Below are 19,053 nucleotides of genomic sequence, written 5' to 3'. Positions count from 1 at the left end.
TTTCATGACTGAACCACTGGATTGATTTGGATGAAAATCGGTAGATAGATTACCTGAAACCTTAGGTTATAAATAGGGTTCTTTTCAAGGATGTTAGAATATCCAAAGCTAGCCTCTAGCCATTTCACTACATTTGTCAGGTTCAAATATTGGTTACAAATAAAACTCAAATTCTAATAATTTTATTTAAATTTACTTATTAGTAAATAATTTATCTAATCAGTATCTCCGTCTAGGTAGTAATCCCTAGTTTCTGCAGAGCCAGTTGCGCGGCGTCAGCTTTTGCTTGCTTCTTGTTGGCGCTGGCCACCGCGGGCTGGTACTCCACGCCCGCTACTTTCACCTAAGGGAACAAAAACATTTTTAATAAAACAGGCAATCATAATATAAAACATGTTATGTCAGTAGTCATTTTTTATTGAGGTGCGTTTCCAATGACGCCAATGACCAAACAGAGAGTGAGGTTGAAGATGCTTTCTAGATTTCTTTTTTAATCTTGTATGCTTCAGCTCCCTTTCAGTGGGAATATGTTCTTACAGTTTGTAGGTATATTTCTAGAACGACATATTTCTGATATTTGTTCCAAATTTAAATATTATTGCTACACAGTAATCTGTAGGATGAGCGATAGTTTACGAGAATGCCTTTATTCATTTTGGTAAAATCTTTTCATTATTGTATCTTTTGACGAACGTCTCATCCGCCTAAACCGGCTTCTCACAACCTGTAAAGCCAAGAAAAAGTAACTGCAAGAAAGTACGTTCGTAAAAAAATATGAGGCATCTACGCCCTCTGGACTCCTCTAATAGACGAAAATTGGACAACCCAACAAGCCATACCTTAAACAAGAAGTTCTTTTTGTGATCAGGTCCGCACTCGAAGCACAGGTCGTACTCTGGCGGGCCAACCTTCTGTTTGGAGCAGTACTCTCCTAGTAGGGACACCGGGTGCTTGCCGCCGGCCACCAGAGGGGCAGGGCCGCGCCGCCCGGGGCGGACTGCTCTCACCTGGCGTGACAAGGAAGGATAATGATTACCTACGCTTCTGTATTGAATTTCAAATACTTTTTTTTAATTTGTTGTTTAATACAAATTAGACAGTTAATTTCTATTTCTTAGACACGCTACTACTCTAGTTGGGAATATGTTTGCAAATCTAGTAACATAGTAGGATATTATGCCTTGTCACGTTACATACGGGAATACGTACTTGGTACGGTATTGGTAGCCTGACGCGCTTCTACTTCCGCAATACAGGTTAGATCCTAGTGCGAAAGTGGGCCGTGGCCGGCCGTCCAATGGTATGCCTATAGTACTACCGTGAACATGAACATGCTGTATTATATTATTGTACTTTTACAGTGTTTCAACGCAAAATAATGTTTTTTTTTACTCTGCTGCAATTCCCAAATTGAGAGCATAGAGAATGTGTTCAACTGCTTATCATTCCTAGCATGTGTGTGATGAAAATGATAAGAAAATGACGACTTTAAATTTGAACATAAACTGGCGACTATATCCCAATTCGGGTAGTCATTGCGAGATAAAATAAGTACTACACCTCAGCGAGCTTTCTGTTAAGACTAATGGCTGAGCCAAATGATAGTGAAAACTGCACTTAAGATAAATTAATGACTTATTAGTGCAAGTCTGGTATCGAGGATCGAAACGGTGCTCCCCGATTGAGAAGCAAGCCAGTAAACCACAGGATCATGTGGTCCTGAGGCTTTGATCACTTAATAATGTAATTATTTAAATTAAAAAATAAAAACACAGTTTAAAACCACGAACCTACATAAGGACGCGCGCGATCGCAGATATAGTGTTGCTAATTGCTGTCATTTTTACTCCATACTCAATTATTTATTGCATTCCATGTAGTACAGTCATGAGCAATATTATGTACCCACTTTGGAACCCTGTCGCACTATCATATTTGACATTTAATGAGACTCACGCACGGTTTAATTTGATAAAAACGTTAATGTGACATGGTTTCAAAGTGTATAGATATTAGTACTCGAGACCGTACTGGGGTGTTACATAGGCATAGGAACTAAAACATGGAACGTGTAGAGCACAGCAACGTAAATTAGTAAATTTCAATCTTCTTTTTAAGATTGCATAATATTTACATCGCTGTTTCATAACGTACGTACTTAAAATGACATCGCATTGCTGAAACTATTATTTTGAGCGTACTATGTACACATTTATAATAAGAAAAATCCTCAAGGTCAAAAAACAGTTCAGAAGTAATGACTCACTTGACTCAGTATTGCATAATGTATCGATGTAGTGGCGTGGTGTTAGTAACACGCAAGTCACGGTAAATAAATGTCGGCCGATGCTCGATACGAATCCGTGGACTTTGCCAACTAAAGTACGATTGTGGATGTGAGTCAAAATGTCGGAATCGTCAATAATATAATTTATAATAGCTGATATGCAGTTCAACAAACTAGCCGACGCTAACGTCATAATTATTTATGTTCAAAAATTATTGCAACTTCAAAAACATTTTTACTAACTAGAAATTACAAAAAGAATACATTTAGTACCAAGGCGCATGCGTTTAAAACAATGAGGCACTTTTCAGGCTACGTTCCCTAAAAGTAACATAGATGGAGCTGTCTAAATTTAACGCGACAATTACCCATTTTCCCATAATTAAAACACATAATAACGGGTTCTTACGGCGTTTAAAGTAGGATAATAACCGCGTAAACTTAAAACAATACCTATTTTCTCATTGCTCGGGTAAATAATTATTCAAAAATATATTGTAATGGTAAAAACATACATAAAAATATCTGTTGCTTGACATTTGGGCCACATTAAGTATAGAATTATGTTGCTACCTATATTGTTTCTCTTTATTTTGATCATTGATGGAATTCTATAGTCTCTGCTTACCCCGGTGGGAAATAGACGTGAGTTTATGTATGTATGTATGTATTGATGAGAGCAATAATGAGTGGAAGATGTAATTGTGCCTGGGCGTAATAAAAAGAGTCATCATTTATAGCCAAAAAATAAAGATAAAAGATGTAGAAAAAAAATGAAGATAACGAGGATAGGAGGATAACGAAGAATGATAAAAGATGAAGAAAATGAAGGAAAAAAAAATACAGCGCCATCTATTGTTTTTAGTCTGGAACGTCCCTCGTTAACTATTTGGAGCGTAGTCTCTTAACAATCATTCAAATATTCCTACAGTACAACATAGTATTTGGATATACTTACTCCTTTCCCTCTAACAGCTTCTTCCTTCGCCTGTAGACCTTTGGTGTCAAGTTTGACCTCCAGCAGCAGAGGTTGCAGGGTGCCCGTGCCTTCTTTCCCCAGCCCTTGCCCCGGGGTCCACCCCATTTTCTGAAGAAGATGCATCCCCATACCCCCCTCTACGGGAGCAGCTCGCGTCAGTTGATCCTATATGAGAAAATGTTGGTAAATTCCCGATACACAATCGTTGAGCGAGGATAATGTTAAAGTTGCTTGCTTGTCGAAAATTTACTCTCCTGTTTGTTTAACTGTATCTTTATGGATTAAAATTACTTACATTAGATAAACAAAAATATCAGCTTTACTTTCTTTATTAGTATTAGAGAAACCTTAACTTTTACTGTCTGTAATGACGAAAATATATATCTTTTTTTCAACAACAGGATATTGTTTCTTCTTTCACCAGGATACTTACCTCAGTGCGAATGTTAGATGTTCTAACATTACCACGTGGTTGATCGATGGACCGTGCCGTATAGATGTAGCGTTACGACCAAACTCGCGGGCGCCTTATAAAAAGCTGCAACAAATATTCATGAAATCCCCCGTTTAAGAGCAATTCTTCTATGAGCCGAGAAACTCAACCTAATCGAGTTTCTACAGCTCAGGGAATAACTGCACTTAAAATTTAAGACTGACTAACGATTTCTTGGTCCGAGTTCAGAAAAATATTCTCCAAGTTATTAATTAGTATAAAATATAATATAAATACTTCCACATGTATATAAAGATATTGTTTTTATGTTAGTCGGTAAATGAGACTGTTTTGAGCAATAAGTAACAACTAACAGAAACTATCCATTTTTTTCCAAGTGAAATTGCTACTGAATACATGTAAATCGATAATATGGTAATCGATTAATCAAAAATATATTACTACCACTACATAGTATAAAACAAAGTCGCTTTTTCTGTCCCTATATCCCTATGTACGCTTAAATCTTTAAAACTACGTAACGGATTTTGATGCGGTTTTTTAATAGAGTGATTCAAGAGGAAGGTTTATATGTATAATAACATCCATTAAATAGTGAAGAAATACTGTTATTTTTGAGGTTTTTCATGTGATGTCGTAAATAATTTCATTTTTTCCTCAGCATAGCACCCGAGCAAAGCCGGGGCGGGTCGCTAGCTAGTTATGTTCTCAGTCAATAGGTCTCAAGTCAAACAAAACTGTAAGAGGGTCTCAGTCTTACTGTCTAAGTCCTTTCCGCGTAAATGCAAGCGAGACAGATAGTCCGTGCGCGCGCCTACTTACTCCTTAGTCAGTTACGGCCATTTAGACTAAAGTAAGGCCTACACTTTATGCCTAAGGATTGTGAGTATGAATTTATGTATATACTTATGTAAGTATGTATGCATTACAAAGTTATCCATAAATATAAAAATATCTATTAATATATTAAGTATGTATCGTAAAAACCTAGTCAGTCACTTTTACGAAAAGGGGAAATCTGAATATTTGTATGCAACATAGTGCAATGATAAACATGACAATATGGCTTTCTAGACACTCGAACCATATGAATCTGTAATATTTTTTTCATGAACTGGCAAGACAAGACATATTTGAGAGAATTATATCAGCATGTAAATTGTCACGGATAGTGCCTTGCGCATTATATGCAACTTAACCTCTTAAGGCCGAGATTTCCAGACACAATATTTAAACAACGGGGTTTCGATTTTAAAACATTCAGTCTTACGACTTTAAATGTACATCACTATTTGATACAGATGTTGACAACTTTGTTGGAAGGTCAAATAACTTTCGCTTCTACCAAAAAAATATTAATTTCTTTAGGTAAGAACTTTTTGATTTTTGCGAAAAAATCTAGTCAATTTATACAATAATGTAACAGATTTTTAGATACATACAAAAACTGCAGTGCTTATTATCATCGAACACGATGAATTAATGACATGGAGGTCTGTTACTATGTATAAAGTTGATCGTTATTTATCTTTGTACACAGTGCTTCCATTTTTAAAATGTCTGGCCGGAATCATCGCATTCCGGAATACAAACAAACGAATATCAAATTTCCATGTTCATCAAGTATTCGATTTAACGTGTGTCACAATTTGAAATTAGAACTAAGTACTTTATTGTTGTTTCCTTGACACGTCCCTGCATGCTTTAGTATGAAACGCGGTTTACAAATGTCTAGAAAGCCTTTGGTCATTACACTGTACGATCGAAGAGTGTAATGAGCGAACTCTCGAGTTCTCTCTTTACACGGAAATGCGGATTTAAATGTGACGGTTACAACAACTATAAGTCTTTTCTAGCATCCAAATGGAAGCTGGTGAATAGTGAGTAAAATAATGTGCGTGGAGTAGGAACATGCTTACATTATCAGGATGAGTTTACATCAAAGCGGAGTTGTGCGGAATGGCCAATCACAGCGTGCCCAAAAATGAGCGAGAAGACACTCTGTCTCCCTTTTGTGGATATAATTCGACTCCTGTACATTTCCGTACCGCTTAAATGAAAACTCACCCTTAAAACACAATTTTCTAATACGGTTGGAGAAACTATTTTTTTGTTCTAAATATGACTTCAAGTAAAATCTTCAAGTTCAGATTCAAACTTCCCTGGCAGCTATAATTGTAAAGGTCATAGAACATTATACCGGCACCGCAACTGCAGAGCAACGCAATTTTGTAGATCATTCGCCAGCTGCGAGGTGTAAAACTCGCAATGTCAGAGTTACAGAGGTTTAATATAATTAATTTGTGAAATTATGTATTTATTTAGTATATAACCTGGTACACTATTTACCTTATTTATGATTTTTTATCAATAAAAACGGAATAATAAGTCCGACATTTTATCACGTTTTTCTATGACGTCACAGTGTGATTTTTGCTTCAAAGGAAACGATAATTCGCAACCATGCCATTGTCCATCCAAGTATTGTACGTCCAAATATTCTGTGACCATTATGTACACGGACTAACACTCCGTACACTGCGTACATTGCGTAGACAAGATCTGTCCATAGTAGTTTCGTGTTTAGTTGGAAACTAGTCTATTGTGTCGATACATAGTCGGGGTGCAATAACCACGCGTTGGGCGCACTGTAAGTTCGCGGTGCAAACGCTTAAAGCGCGCGGGCTACGAGTAGAGCTGTATGCTAACGCCAAGTTCGCTCACTGCCAGCCTGAGCATTTTCATATTCACATTATAAAATGTATTATTTGACACACGATTTAATGCTCTGATTTGATTGACAAGGTAATTGCTGGGTTGGAGTTGTGCTGTTGCGGTGTCGGTATAATGTGCTGTCTTTTAGAGTCGATGTCTATTAATAGAATGTTTATAAATATTCCAGCTCTTTTTATTAAAATACTATATTTAGTGTAGGAGCAGAGGGTCCACTGAGAATGGCTTATAATACTTAAAAAGGCTAATTTATTGCAAAATTGTATTCGAGTATTGAATTTTCATTTTTCAATTGTGTATATTTTATCCGGTTGTTACAATCCTATAATTATTGTTTAAATTCTCATGTGTATTTCTCAAAAAGGCCAATTGTGAAGGTTGATTGTGCAATAAGTGTAACACTTTAAATGTGTAGTGTGCAGTTGTTGTAATCGTCACTAACGACTAAAGGTCAGAAGGTATAATACTGGTGTATTATAAGTTCTGACCGCACGGCCTCCATCAGTTTCACGCAAAGCTGAAAGAAAATTCATAGAGGAAGCGTTAAAGTGTCAGACGAAGCCAATCAAATGTATTATCTCGTAGTGAGACTTTTTGGAACACATTTAGTAGAAAAAATATCTGTGATAGGAATGTACATTGAATAGAAGGGTTCTGTAATTAATTATATTTGAAAATAGATATTTTCAATCCAAAGACATTTTAGCCCTATCTACTTTTGTAAAGTATTGAAATATTTTTTTTTTAAAGAAAATGCGTTGGGAATTGATTTGACTGTTAGCTCTCCTTAATTTTAATAAATTTGTCAAAATAACGACGATTATGTTAACGTGTGCACTATTAAGTGCCAATTCTGGCGCACACAAACATAACCTAATTTGTTTGACAGCTCTTAAACTAGTGCAGTTCTTCACTTACAATTAGTGCAAGAGAGAGACAGGGCTAGTTTTAGTTCTGTCAAATTAATTTAAAATGAAGTAGGTGGTTGTCTGAATCTAAATGGCAAACAAATTATTCTAAAAATAAGGAATGAGCGCAAATATCGACTTTATTTATCTTACGATATTGCCGGATTGTTTATTGTTGTATTTCTAAAGATACTGTACCTTTTGCAAAATTAAACTTTACTTTATTTCACTAAGGCTGTAATTGGTATGGTTTCGTATGACACTTTAACACATTGTTTTGCCTTTAGAAAGGAAAATGTTCTTCAGTCATCACAAAATTAAGTTCATATTTGTGTGTTTGTGGTGACGAAAGAACAGATTGTCTTTGTCATGAGAAATGTTCAACGGATCTATTAGTACTGAATTATGTTCTTAAAAAAATGAAGTTAGGTGTTCTATTTACATTTTTTTTAGTCCTTAATACAGTGTAGTAGTATGTGTTTTGCATCATAATTATGGTCTTCTAGCGTGTTTACGATCCATGATAGCTCTGTTCGGAGATCGCGTGAGTTACATAGTTGTGTAACGGTTACGGGTTGTGTCATCGTTGTGATCCCGGTTCGGGCTCCAAACCACTGAATTCGACTTTATGAGTTTGAATTCAATCCATGTTTGGATCATAGATAATAGATATCACGTGGTTCCCAGGATTTGTGCCCGGTTAATGGCAATAGACCCAATATTTATAGAAATGATATTTTAATTGAATGTCTTGGAAATTATTAGTCCACTAGAAAATCTGTAGCGGCCCTACCACAAATCGGTATTATAACAAAATAAGCGAACAGTACTAACAGAGAGTTGGACAGATCAAATGACGTACTCTGTATCCCGTCCGAAGTAACTAGACCTCTCGCTAGTATGCAATACTCTTAAAGCGAGATGTCACGTTAATAAGGCCAAACCGTTTAACCAAGTTGTTTCTATTTCGACTCTCGCTAAGAACTAACGCGAATCGAGACGCTTTTCCCGTTGATGACGAAGTGTTCGCAATTTGGACAGGTTATACGTTCGAGATTGTTCACATAGAAACACTGGAATTTATCTAGACCTCCGCACTTCGGGTTCTATATCTGGCCAAATTAAGAAGACCTCTCGCTAACATGCGATCCTGTTGCAGCGAGATGTCAGGTTATATTGGACATGGTTCTGTACACGTCAAAGTTAACAAGACCCCTCGTTAGCATGCAGTCCTGTTGAAGCGAGATGTCAAGTTACATTGGATGGTGTCTACTAAGTTTTCCACCGTGGTGCGAGGGGCTGTGAGTACCTTCTTAGCCCACGCTTGCGTGCCGCTGGCGAGCTCGCGTGGAGTCAGGATCTGCGCGCCTGTGGAGCCGGTGAACTGGCCCAGGGTTTGCTCCTTTGACCAGCCGAACTGTTGAGGAAATGTCATGATTTAAGACTTTATTAATGCAGTAGCAGGTACATTGTTTCCTAAGTTTTTTTTACGTGGTTAATTGTAGATTTGCATACGGCGTTATCTGCTTAGTCAGACAGATGGGGAACACTCGCCGAGAGGCCTGAGGGTACCCAGTTGAGCGCGAACCTCAGATCAGTGGTATTAAAAAGGCTACATCGAAACAATTCATCTAAAAAAAGCAATATTGCAATTTGACAGTTGCGCATATAAAAGTAAGTGCGCAATGCAAACAAATGCCGAATAGCGATATATTTATATTAGGTATTTATTTAGGTTAGGTTACCCAAAAACTTAAAAGTAAAAATCAGGGATTTTTATACAATTTACGAATTGCAAAATAAATAATAAATTGAAAGACAGATACACGAATGACGATACATATATCAAAAGAATTTCGCATGGACAGGAAGAGGACACGGTGGTTTAATGGTTAACACGCTCGTCCCGGCCTGACAAGAGCTGCGAGTTCAACACCTGACCGAGTCAGAAATATTTTGCATTTAAATTTTCTGAGTCTGACACACATTCAAACTTACGCCTCGCGTGGTGCCTAGTTCGCTTTGCTCTTGCTCCTTGCGAATCATGGCTATTTTCTGTGACACGATCGATGCATAGTCCTGAAAAAAAAATTGCACAATTACACATACGAAAAGTTACTATTTACATATTAATATCTATCTAGATTATGTTTGTTTACAGACACTATTTCTATTAAAGTAATTTGGTATTATATTATAATGTATGTACACCATTAACACATGTTTATGGAACACGATATTCGTGCGTCACTCAACAACCGGGACTGGACCCTCCACATAATATCAGCGTCGTGGTTCACGCGGCGACTTGTGCCGAGTGAGGCCCTTTTATCTTAGCACGTCCACCACCAGCCTATGATCATTTCGACAAACATCTGTCTTGCTTTTTTGTAATTGTTTTAGTGGAAATTTGATATGATGTTGTTGTCTTTTTTTGTGTGTGGCGCCCTTTTATAATAAACTATTTCTATTCTATTATATTAAGTCTTTATTGATTTTGCATCATACATAAACCCGATTCGGCGCACTGCCATAGTATCGTGATGATGTGACCTCTAGGCACAACCTCGTTTTACACAGACACAACACATTGACATTATCAACACGCGCAACTGTGTGTGTGACGTCTAAGGGCTGCCAATTACAATGCCTAATATAATCGTCATTACTTGCTTAGGTAGGTAGTACCACTTACGAAAGATGCTTTTATAATCATCAGTTAAAATTCATTTATTTATTTACCACACAAATCACAAGGAAGAACTTTTGAACAATGAATTAAAAAAAAGTAACGAAAAAAGAAACAAAAAAAGAGAGAAGAGACAAGAGAGAGAGAAAAGAGAGTTGTTGTTAACTCTGTTGTTGACCTTTAATAAATAAATAAAAGTAAAACCAAGTTGTACTTACAACTTTCGGTGGTTCAAGTCCGGGGGGGTACGCTTGTGGGCCGGGCGCCGGTAACGCTGGCAACACAGGCAACACGGGCACCGTCGACAGCTCTGCAAAAATGGCAAGTTTTATAAAAACTAAAATCGAATTATTAAAATAAAAGGACGTAAATGTTTTTTTTTTGACTTGACTTATTGTAGGTTTGCCGCAGATGGCATTAACTACTTGGCCGGACAAATGGGGAGCGCTGAAGGCTCTCACCCGGTACAACGGACAACAGGCCTGAGGGTGCCCAGTTGGGCGCGAACCTCGGCTCAGGGTGTCGTCTGAGAGGAAAAATATTTGAAAGAATTAATCGACACTAGTGGGTCGATAGCGATAAGCGCTGAATGAGGGAAATCGTCGACCACGCCGGCGGGGTCGGTATCCGGGACCAACGTAAATGTTAGCAAAGGCAAGTTTATTGTATGGTAGCGTGGCGTTGTGGCCAGTCATGTGCCGTTCCCGGGAATATTCCCACGTTGGGAATGTTCGCGGCAGTAAAAAAGCGCAAAACTTGTGTAAAAAAGAGCTTCATTACCTAACCTTCAGGAAGATAACTAGAGTACAAGAAAGAACAATTTGAAAAGAAAAGCAGACAATGGCCCCGATTCCTGGAGACATCGCCTAATTTTATTTTAAGTTATATCCGTCATTTCACATCCGTCGAAAAGGAAAGGGACGGATGATTCACAGCTCTTAATTTTAGGAAGAATGAGTAAATGAATGTGTCGGGTTATTGACTGATGTAAAATTTTTAGACGGTTGGTTTAGATTTGTGCTTAAAATTGACATTGTGCATAAATTTTATGCTTGTCGATTACCCATCCCTTTCCTTTTCGTGTGTGTGGGCACGTTAAGCCGTTGGTCCCGGCTATTAGCCGTAAAAAAACACCTCCACCAACCCGCATTGGAGCAGCATGGTGGAGTATGCTCCATACCCCCTCCGGTTGATTGAGGGGAGGCCTGTGCCCAGCAGTGGGACGTATATAGGCTGTTTATGTATGTGTATGTGGTATTTACAGGAATTATCACCAATGTCCTTATTATTAAAGAGTTTTTATAACGGGCACATTCCCACTTCGGGAACATTTCCGGGAACGGCACATCACTGGTAAACCTAGTTCAGCCACTGATGTGGAACGGAGAGTTGCTGTTCTATACGTATCGTGGTGCCTCCGGATCGTGAGCCTAACTCTTTTAGTTTTAGTTATTAATTTAATTTTAAGTCTAGTTTAACTAAAACTGATTCAACCGTTTTTACTTTATTTTCACTTATTTTCTTTTTTTTTTCTCAATTCTCACCATAGTATATGTTTCTTTTTGTAACCTTAGAGTCATCATTTATATCCAAGGCACGGGGCCTGGTTACTTGTAGCACAGGCGTAAAGCCTTTAACAAGAACCAGCTCCCACAAAATTTTTATGTTCTAAGCCAAGACAGCACGAAGTTGTACATTTTTGTGGTGAGAGTAATAAACATTATTTTTTTTTAACTCTCAAACACACAGGTGACGTATTAAAGTAGCATTTCGAAATACGCGGACCACGATGTGGTATGATACATACGGGTTCCAGAAGTGAAGTTCTTAGCGTATGCGGGCGGAGGGACGGGCTCGGAGGCGGGCGCGGGCGGCGTGGGGGGCGCGGGCGGCGCGGGCAGCGCCAGCGGAACCGCGGGCGCCTCCACCGGCAGCGGCGGCCTGCGGGACACGTACACATCGTGTAAATGTAACCATTAACATAGACAGTGGTGCTACAAAACAAAGACTAAAAGATAAACTATGTTTAAAATAATATAATCCGTATACGAAAGAAGTCCCGAAGGCCGCGACGCTACTGTCGCTGATTCTGCATAGAATTATCAAGTTAGTTTCATTAAAAGCCGCCGACTTCTTTCGTGGCGCGCAATACTATTTCAAACCTAGTTTATTTTCAGTTTGTGTTTTGTAGTAACACTGTAATAGTCTATTGTTAGATACAACTGAATCAAGTATTCGTCAGTCACATTGAAATTCCGCATTGAGAATACTTAATGTTATAACGGGTTTATAGTTTTCGAACTCCGGTAAATAGTTTTACGGAAATTTGAAACAACGGTAAACAAGTACAAATGTTAATCAAAACGCGGAAATATGATACAAAACAAAACACAATTCCAGAAAATAAAAAAATATCGGAATTAATAATTCCTTAACATTAACATAATTATAAATGCGAATCAACTTACTTAGGAGGTTCGACTGGCTTAGGTGCAGCCGGCTTCGAGTTCAATTTTGCTACTTGCTGTAAACAATAAAAGCATAATTAACAATTCAACTTTCGTTGAAAGTTGCCGGCCATAATACGAAGACCAATAGATACAACAGAAGGCAGACAAAACAGTTCAGCTTAGCTATATTTTCAGGATTGATTATATGTAATAGAACAGGGTTTCTCAAACGGTTGCGACCCACTGGTGGGCAGCGAGCGAATATGGAGTGGATCCTGACAGTAGAACGACAAACCAGTCCTTAATATACAGATACCGGTAACGGTTAAATTTCCTAGTGGAGGTTTCCAAGTGTACAAACATGTTATTGATGGCTCATAGCACACACCCCTTCGGGAACCATTGTAATATAAAGAAAGAGAAAAAAAACTACCAAAAGAATATGTTAATAATATTATATCTTTACTAAAATAAAATATATGATAATGGTGCTAATTCCAGAAGACACCTTTTAAGTTATACCTGTCATTTTCTTACCCGCCGAAAAGGAAAGCAACGGGTAATCGGGTTGGTGGAGAATAATTGATTAAATGTGAGTACCTACCTATTATGTTTGACTTATTAAATAAATAATAATGTTTGACTTACCATTTCACTTTTCTTCGGCGAGACGGGCACCCACTCCGAAGCTTTCTCGCGATGTTGTGATCCAGAAGACACGGGGAACTGGAGTCGTAACTCTTCCTTATTGGCTACTGGAAGTATGCTCGTGCTTTTGACTGGTAGTGGGGCGCCGCCCTGTTGAATTTATTCACTTAGTACGGTCACGAGCATTAATATGTATACACTTTGGTACCATGTCACATTAACTTTTTGACAAATTGAACTGTAAGTCTCACTAAATGTCAAATATGTTAGTGCGACAGAGTCCTAAAGTGGGTATATTATATTGCTCATGACTGTACACAGTAAGAGCGCTGTTACATCTTTCAAACACGCACCAATAAAGTCAGTGCCGACGAAGTTCTGAAAAACCGACCTTATTATTGGCCCTGTGATCGTTATACTGTTTGTCAAAAGATTGACCAAAAACCACCGATAGAATTGGTGCTTACAATCAAGCTACTACCCACACAAATAACGATCACAGTACAGTAGTAATAAGGTCGATTCTTCTTTGGATCGTAGGTCATGATTGACGAATGATTGACGGTTATTTAGAAGATATGAATGCATGGGATTAATTGTCTGAGAACTGATATTAGGCAGCTAAATTACTCAATTGTATACCAATACTTTATGTTTATTTTTTTTAAAGAACGTCTAGGGCCCTGTGCCGAGGTTTTTCTTGCAGCTTCTTTTCCCCGGCTATACAGGTTGTGAGAAGCTGCAATAGTTTTAGGCGGATGAGACGTTCGTTATGTAAAAATTGACGATTCAAAGTGTAACTATGTTACCAACTGAATAAAGATATTTTTGAATTTGAACGACTGAAAGATGTGATATCTTCATAATAACCTGTATTACAGGCGTTATGTCTATGTGAACTATGGAAATCTTACCCTTATATTCATAACAATAGGAGCTTTCTCCTTGACTAAGAAGGGGTGATGGAACGCGATCGTATCTTCGTTCTCGCTCATTCCTTCGTCGTTTGACGAGACGGATGATAGTTCCCCCAACGCTTCCTTCTTAGATAAATGCTTGCAGAAGTCTGTCAATTCGTCGACTGATTTACCTGTGAAAGCAATGTTAGCATTGGTGTAATATATCGATAACGTTTTATCTATTTTCGGTACTAACATTTTTTTTGACGTGATTTACCGCAAATGGCACAAGCAGATAAATAGGGGGAGTGCCGAGGGCCCGGTAAGGTACTAGCATTTATATTAATTGTTTCATAGTATAAGAGCGGCTACAGTACGTCCTAACCTACGAGGTCCTTGCTTCCCTGCGTGTACTAGTGATGTTCCGAATATCCGTATCCGTATCCGCGGATATCCGAGATAAAAGAAAAATCTGTATCCGTGTCCGTTACTTTTCATGCGGATCTTTTACGGACCTTTTTCAGGTGATTAAGTAGAATTATTAAATAAAAAATTATAAAATTCCATTCATATTGTTTTACCATAACCAAAACAAAAGTACTACCCGCACAATGCAAGTTAAAACGTGTCCTGCCTGACGTTACGGCGAGCGAAGACGTCTACTATCGTTTCAAGGTCGCGGGCGCCGACACCAATCGAATAATATCGAATAAGAAAATTAAGATCCGTATCCGTATCCGCGGATCTTTACACTAAATATCCGTATTCAGATCCATATCCGCGGACATACATTTTTAACGATCCGGCACATCACTAGCGTGTACGTCTCTCCCCGGTGCGCGGGCGGCAGGGTATAGCCTACAATGTTCAGTTCCGCAACGCCGAGCGGCGCTACCGCGCGACCTTTTAATGTTTTGTGTGAATTCTTAAGTTATTACAAATAAACTAATTGTATACTAGTTTTCGGTGTTTCCCTTAAAATAGGGAAATGTTTAGGTGTACCACAGGATGGTTGGCCCATCGGGAGAAAAACTCCTTGTGGTGCAACCAGTTGTACCAAGCGGTTGTACCCCGGACCACACAGGAATCAGAGGCCTTTGGCTGACTTGTCTTCCCCACTAATCACTCAAACAAACTGAAGCTCTTATAAATCCAGTTTGAACTGACCTCCAGACTGTATAGCGGCCATGACCTGGTTCCTGGTGTGCGGCGGCAGCGCGGCCGCGCCGGCGGGGACCGCACCGTTCTTCAACATGTTGATGGCGTTCCTTCTAGCCACTTCTAGAAGACGCTTCTTCTCGCTGTCTGCTAGCTTCACGCCTGATGGTGACCTGCTGTGGTTGAGGGTAATATGTTGACGATAATTTATAGGGACACTCCATATAAATATCTCGTTCTCATAAAAGCGTCACCCCGTGCGTGCGAACGTAATAGACTGACCGCGAGCGATTCTCACTACTTACGTCTTATGGAATCGGCAGTGGAGTAATCAAGCTCGTATCGGTGCAGGACAGAGTGTCATTTGTATTATTATTTGTTGACAATTGCAACATAAAAATACCTTTTAAAAAAGTCTAATTGTCGCTTGATATTTGGATCACTTTATGTATAAAAAAATGTTGCTACCTACCTATATTGCTTCACTTTACTTTGACCAGAATAATAATGGTTGGTGTAATAAAACATTATGTCTGTTATCCATGAAATTAGAAGTTAAAACGAAGAAAAAACTATTTAGTGTGTTTTTGGGGAAAGCCGATTGGAAAGTCCCTCATTGGTCACTCATTTTAAGTGGTACAGTGAAGAAAAATAATCAGTCTCCTCACCTAGACCTCCTGCGATGTCTTGAAGTGAGCCTCCTAGCCCGTGTCCGTGATGTGGAGCGCCTGGAGCGCGAACGCGAGCGGTGTCGAGACCGACTGCGGCGGTGAGATTTGGATGAGGACCGGTGGTAGCGCCGCGATGTCGAGCGCGAGCGAGAACGATGTGACTTGCTGTGCGATCTGTAACAGTATAAATAACATAAATGTTAATTACCTATTTCCCCAGCAATGAGAAATGACAGCCTCCGTGGACTTACAAAATTATTAATTGCATTCACATTATTTTTACATTGAAAATGACAAAAAAAAAAGATTTTAAAGGACTAACAAAAATATTTTTTATCGGCACATCTAACTTCTTTTAACAAATATGATTAGTACTTACCTCTTAGGAGATCTGCTTCTATCCTTGTCTCGCTTTGAAGACTTGTGAGAACTCTCTGAATGCTTCTCCGTGTGTTTATCTGAACTTTTACTCTTTTTGGATTGACTCTTCTGTTCTTCAATTCTAAAATTGATAAAACATTACAGGTGGAGGTTGCAAGTAGTTTACCGATTACATCCGACGCTGCCTACCCCAGATAGTATGATGATGAATGTGCGAATTGATTTCTTTTATAATATTAACACTATACAAAGCTTCTATATGTATATGGAGCATATACGTACATATATATTATATTCAAGTTTTTAAATATCAATAAAAAATAAATAAATTGAGAGATATTGAAGCCGAGTAATGTTACATTCTAAATAAACAGGCAATGTGTATAGAACATATGAAAACATACTTCATATCAAGTTCTTCTTTCAATTCCATCCTGGACTAAGTTAATGTAGCAGTAGGTGACTACTATGACAATATTACAATCAGCTAAATAATTATGGGTTTTTTACTACATCTTTGTAGTCTTAATGATTCATAAATATTGATGCTAATTCCTGTAAATACCATCTAATTTTATTTTAAGTTATATCTGTCATTTTCTTATCCGCCGAAAAGGAAAGGGACGGGTAATCGACAAGCATAAAATTTATGGAAAACACGTCAATTTTAAACACAAATCTAAACCAACCGTCTAAAAATTTTACATCCGTCAATAACCCGACACAGTTAAGTAGACAGCACGTCAAACGGATTGCATACCAGCGACGTACCTTTTGATTCGCCCGGGTTATTAATTCATTTACTCATTCCTTCTAAAATTAAGAGCTGTGAATCATCCGTCCCTTTCCTTTTCGACGGATATGAAAATGACGGATATAACTTAAAATAAAATTAGGCCGTGTATGCAGGAATCGGGGCCATTGAATGTTAATAATTAAAATATTGAAAACTTACAGTTTGCTCTCTTCGACTGCTTGTTTTTTCAATATTCCACCTGGATCAGCAGATTTTGGAAACTGGGAATTTGTACACTCAGGCTTGTCAGAACAGCTTGATGAGTCTGTGTATTCACCTTCTTCATACATCTTCGCCTTCTTCCTTGCTTCCTCTTCAGCTTTCTTCACAGTTTCTTCATACACCGCACTGAACTTCAAATTCTTTATTTGAATTTTACCCTTAGACTTATCATTGTCTCCTGAATCACATTTCTTACCTTCCAGTCTGACTCGCAAATCACATGTATTAAGGTTGCCATCCATAGGCATATCTGGGAGTGGAATATGATCATTATCAATACTATGTGATATTGGACTATGACCATCTTCATGTTTCACAGAAACTCGCCTCTTCTTCTCTTCTTTGACTTCAACTTTAACTTTATCTGGCTTTTCTTCCTTTACAGCAACTTTAACATTAACCACACTTTTGTCATCTTCTTTCTTAATGGCTAGAGTCTTAATTAATTCTGGATCAGGTTTCAATTCAGGCGTTCTGGATCGTGATAAGGAAGGTGTCCTTTCCCATTTATCTTTATCTTTACGTTTGGACTTAGACTTACTCTTCTTTCTTTTCTTATGTTTGTGACCGTCGGTGTCGGAGTCACTACTACTGCTGCAGCTTCTACTGCGCTTGCTTTTCTTTTCCTTTTTGTGCTTCTTCTTACTCTTTTTTGATTTCTTCAAGGTGGCCTCGTCGATCTTAGGAGGATCAGCGTTAAACGCACTAAATAATTCTGATAGAATCTCGCTCGAAGACTTCGTACACTCATCTTTTCGTTTCCGCTCAGGCGTGGTCTTTTCACGTTTAATCAACTTCTCTATTTTATCTATCAAACTTGTCATACTTGTATTATACAATTAACACTCTCTTCAGTTATTATTTTACACTAATAAGCTCCAAATTACAAATCAATCACTTTTATACCTCTAAACAAATCAAATGACACACCAATGTCCACCATTTTATTGTGATTTCGTTTGACACTTTTGACAGTTGATTTGACAACTTGCTTGACATTTCGTTTGGAGAAGTTGGTACACTTGACTTGCGTTCAATTCGGTAAACTCAGAAATACTCTCTTGTAATCGTTTTAAATTATTTAAACATAAAAATAATTATTTTTATGTTGAGTTAATAATAAAAATATCTATTCATGAAAATAATTATCAGAATCGTACAAACGTCTCAATGCAACCATTATAAAATAAAAGAACAAGGAAAAAGTGCGGCCAAGAGCGAGTCGGATTCGCCCATGAAGGGTTCTGTAGAGCAAAATAAAAAAAAACATCTCCCCAAACAAACCGTATTATCTGATCGCGCATTAAGTATGGGAGACCAAAATTTTTAATAAATCTCGTTCAAACCAATTTTTTGTGGAAGTTTATATATTTTTTTTTTACCGGGGGTTACGACGACGACGACGACGACACATTTTACCACTTTGGAAGAATCTCTCGCGCAAACCATTCAGTTTAGAAAAAAAATATATTAGAAATCTCAATAACATTTTTGAAGACCTATCCATAGATACCGCACACGTATGGGTTTGCTGAAAAAACAGTTTTGAGCTTCAATTGTAAGTGTGAGCAACCCCGATAATTTATTGTATTTTTTTTTCTATTTTTGTGTAAAAATGTTAATGCGGTTCACAGAATACATCTACTTACCAAGTTTCAACAGTACAGCTCTTATAGTTTCGCAAAAAAGTGTCTGCGACATACGGACGGACAGACGGACGGGCAGACAGACATGACGAATCCAAAAGGGTTCCGTTTTTGCCATTTGGCTACGGAACC

The 19,053-nt window shown here is 38.1% G+C and overlaps 1 protein-coding gene across 3 annotated transcripts; it reads right to left on the bottom strand.

Annotated features, from left to right (window-relative positions):
* Positions 1–171: 171 nt before the first annotated feature.
* LOC126371451 (protein Son) lies at positions 172–18,240 on the bottom strand. Of its 3 annotated transcripts, none has more exons than XM_050016751.1 (14): positions 17,213–18,240; positions 16,256–16,378; positions 15,874–16,050; positions 15,215–15,381; positions 14,063–14,238; positions 13,149–13,298; positions 12,519–12,574; positions 11,858–11,991; positions 10,269–10,360; positions 9,360–9,440; positions 8,671–8,778; positions 3,246–3,431; positions 840–1,007; positions 172–343 (listed from the first exon to the last, which is right to left on the bottom strand). In XM_050016751.1, exons 1-14 carry the CDS (start codon positions 18,097–18,099, stop codon positions 233–235), a joined length of 2,616 nt encoding a protein of 871 aa, XP_049872708.1. In that variant the 5' UTR covers positions 18,100–18,240; the 3' UTR covers positions 172–232. The 3 variants fall into 3 exon arrangements, 2 of the variants coding, with proteins under 2 accessions (XP_049872708.1, XP_049872709.1); XM_050016752.1 differs by having other exon boundaries at positions 15,215–15,378; XR_007567047.1 differs by lacking the exons at positions 172–343; positions 840–1,007 and adding an exon at positions 3,700–3,804 and having other exon boundaries at positions 3,293–3,431.
* Positions 18,241–19,053: the final 813 nt, after the last annotated feature.

Source organism: Pectinophora gossypiella, chromosome 12, assembly GCF_024362695.1.
Source record: "Pectinophora gossypiella chromosome 12, ilPecGoss1.1, whole genome shotgun sequence".
Classification (NCBI taxonomy): domain Eukaryota; kingdom Metazoa; phylum Arthropoda; class Insecta; order Lepidoptera; family Gelechiidae; genus Pectinophora; species Pectinophora gossypiella.
Note: the sequence above shows the minus strand (reverse complement) of the source record. Positions and strands in the feature narration are given on the sequence as shown.

What these genes read in the sequence shown, in the direction of transcription:
- LOC126371451 (XM_050016751.1), bottom strand. Translation starts at nt 18,099, where the DNA reads ATGACAAGTTTGATAGATAAAATAGAGAAGTTGATTAAACGTGAAAAG. An exon ending in CTATTGTTATGAATATAAGG is followed by an intron (nt 13,299 to 14,062) that starts GTAAGATTTCCA and finishes TAAATTCAACAG; the next exon opens with GGCGGCGCCCCACTACCAGT. An exon ending in AAGCTGTTAGAGGGAAAGGA is followed by an intron (nt 1,008 to 3,245) that starts GTAAGTATATCC and finishes TTGTCACGCCAG; the next exon opens with GTGAGAGCAGTCCGCCCCGG.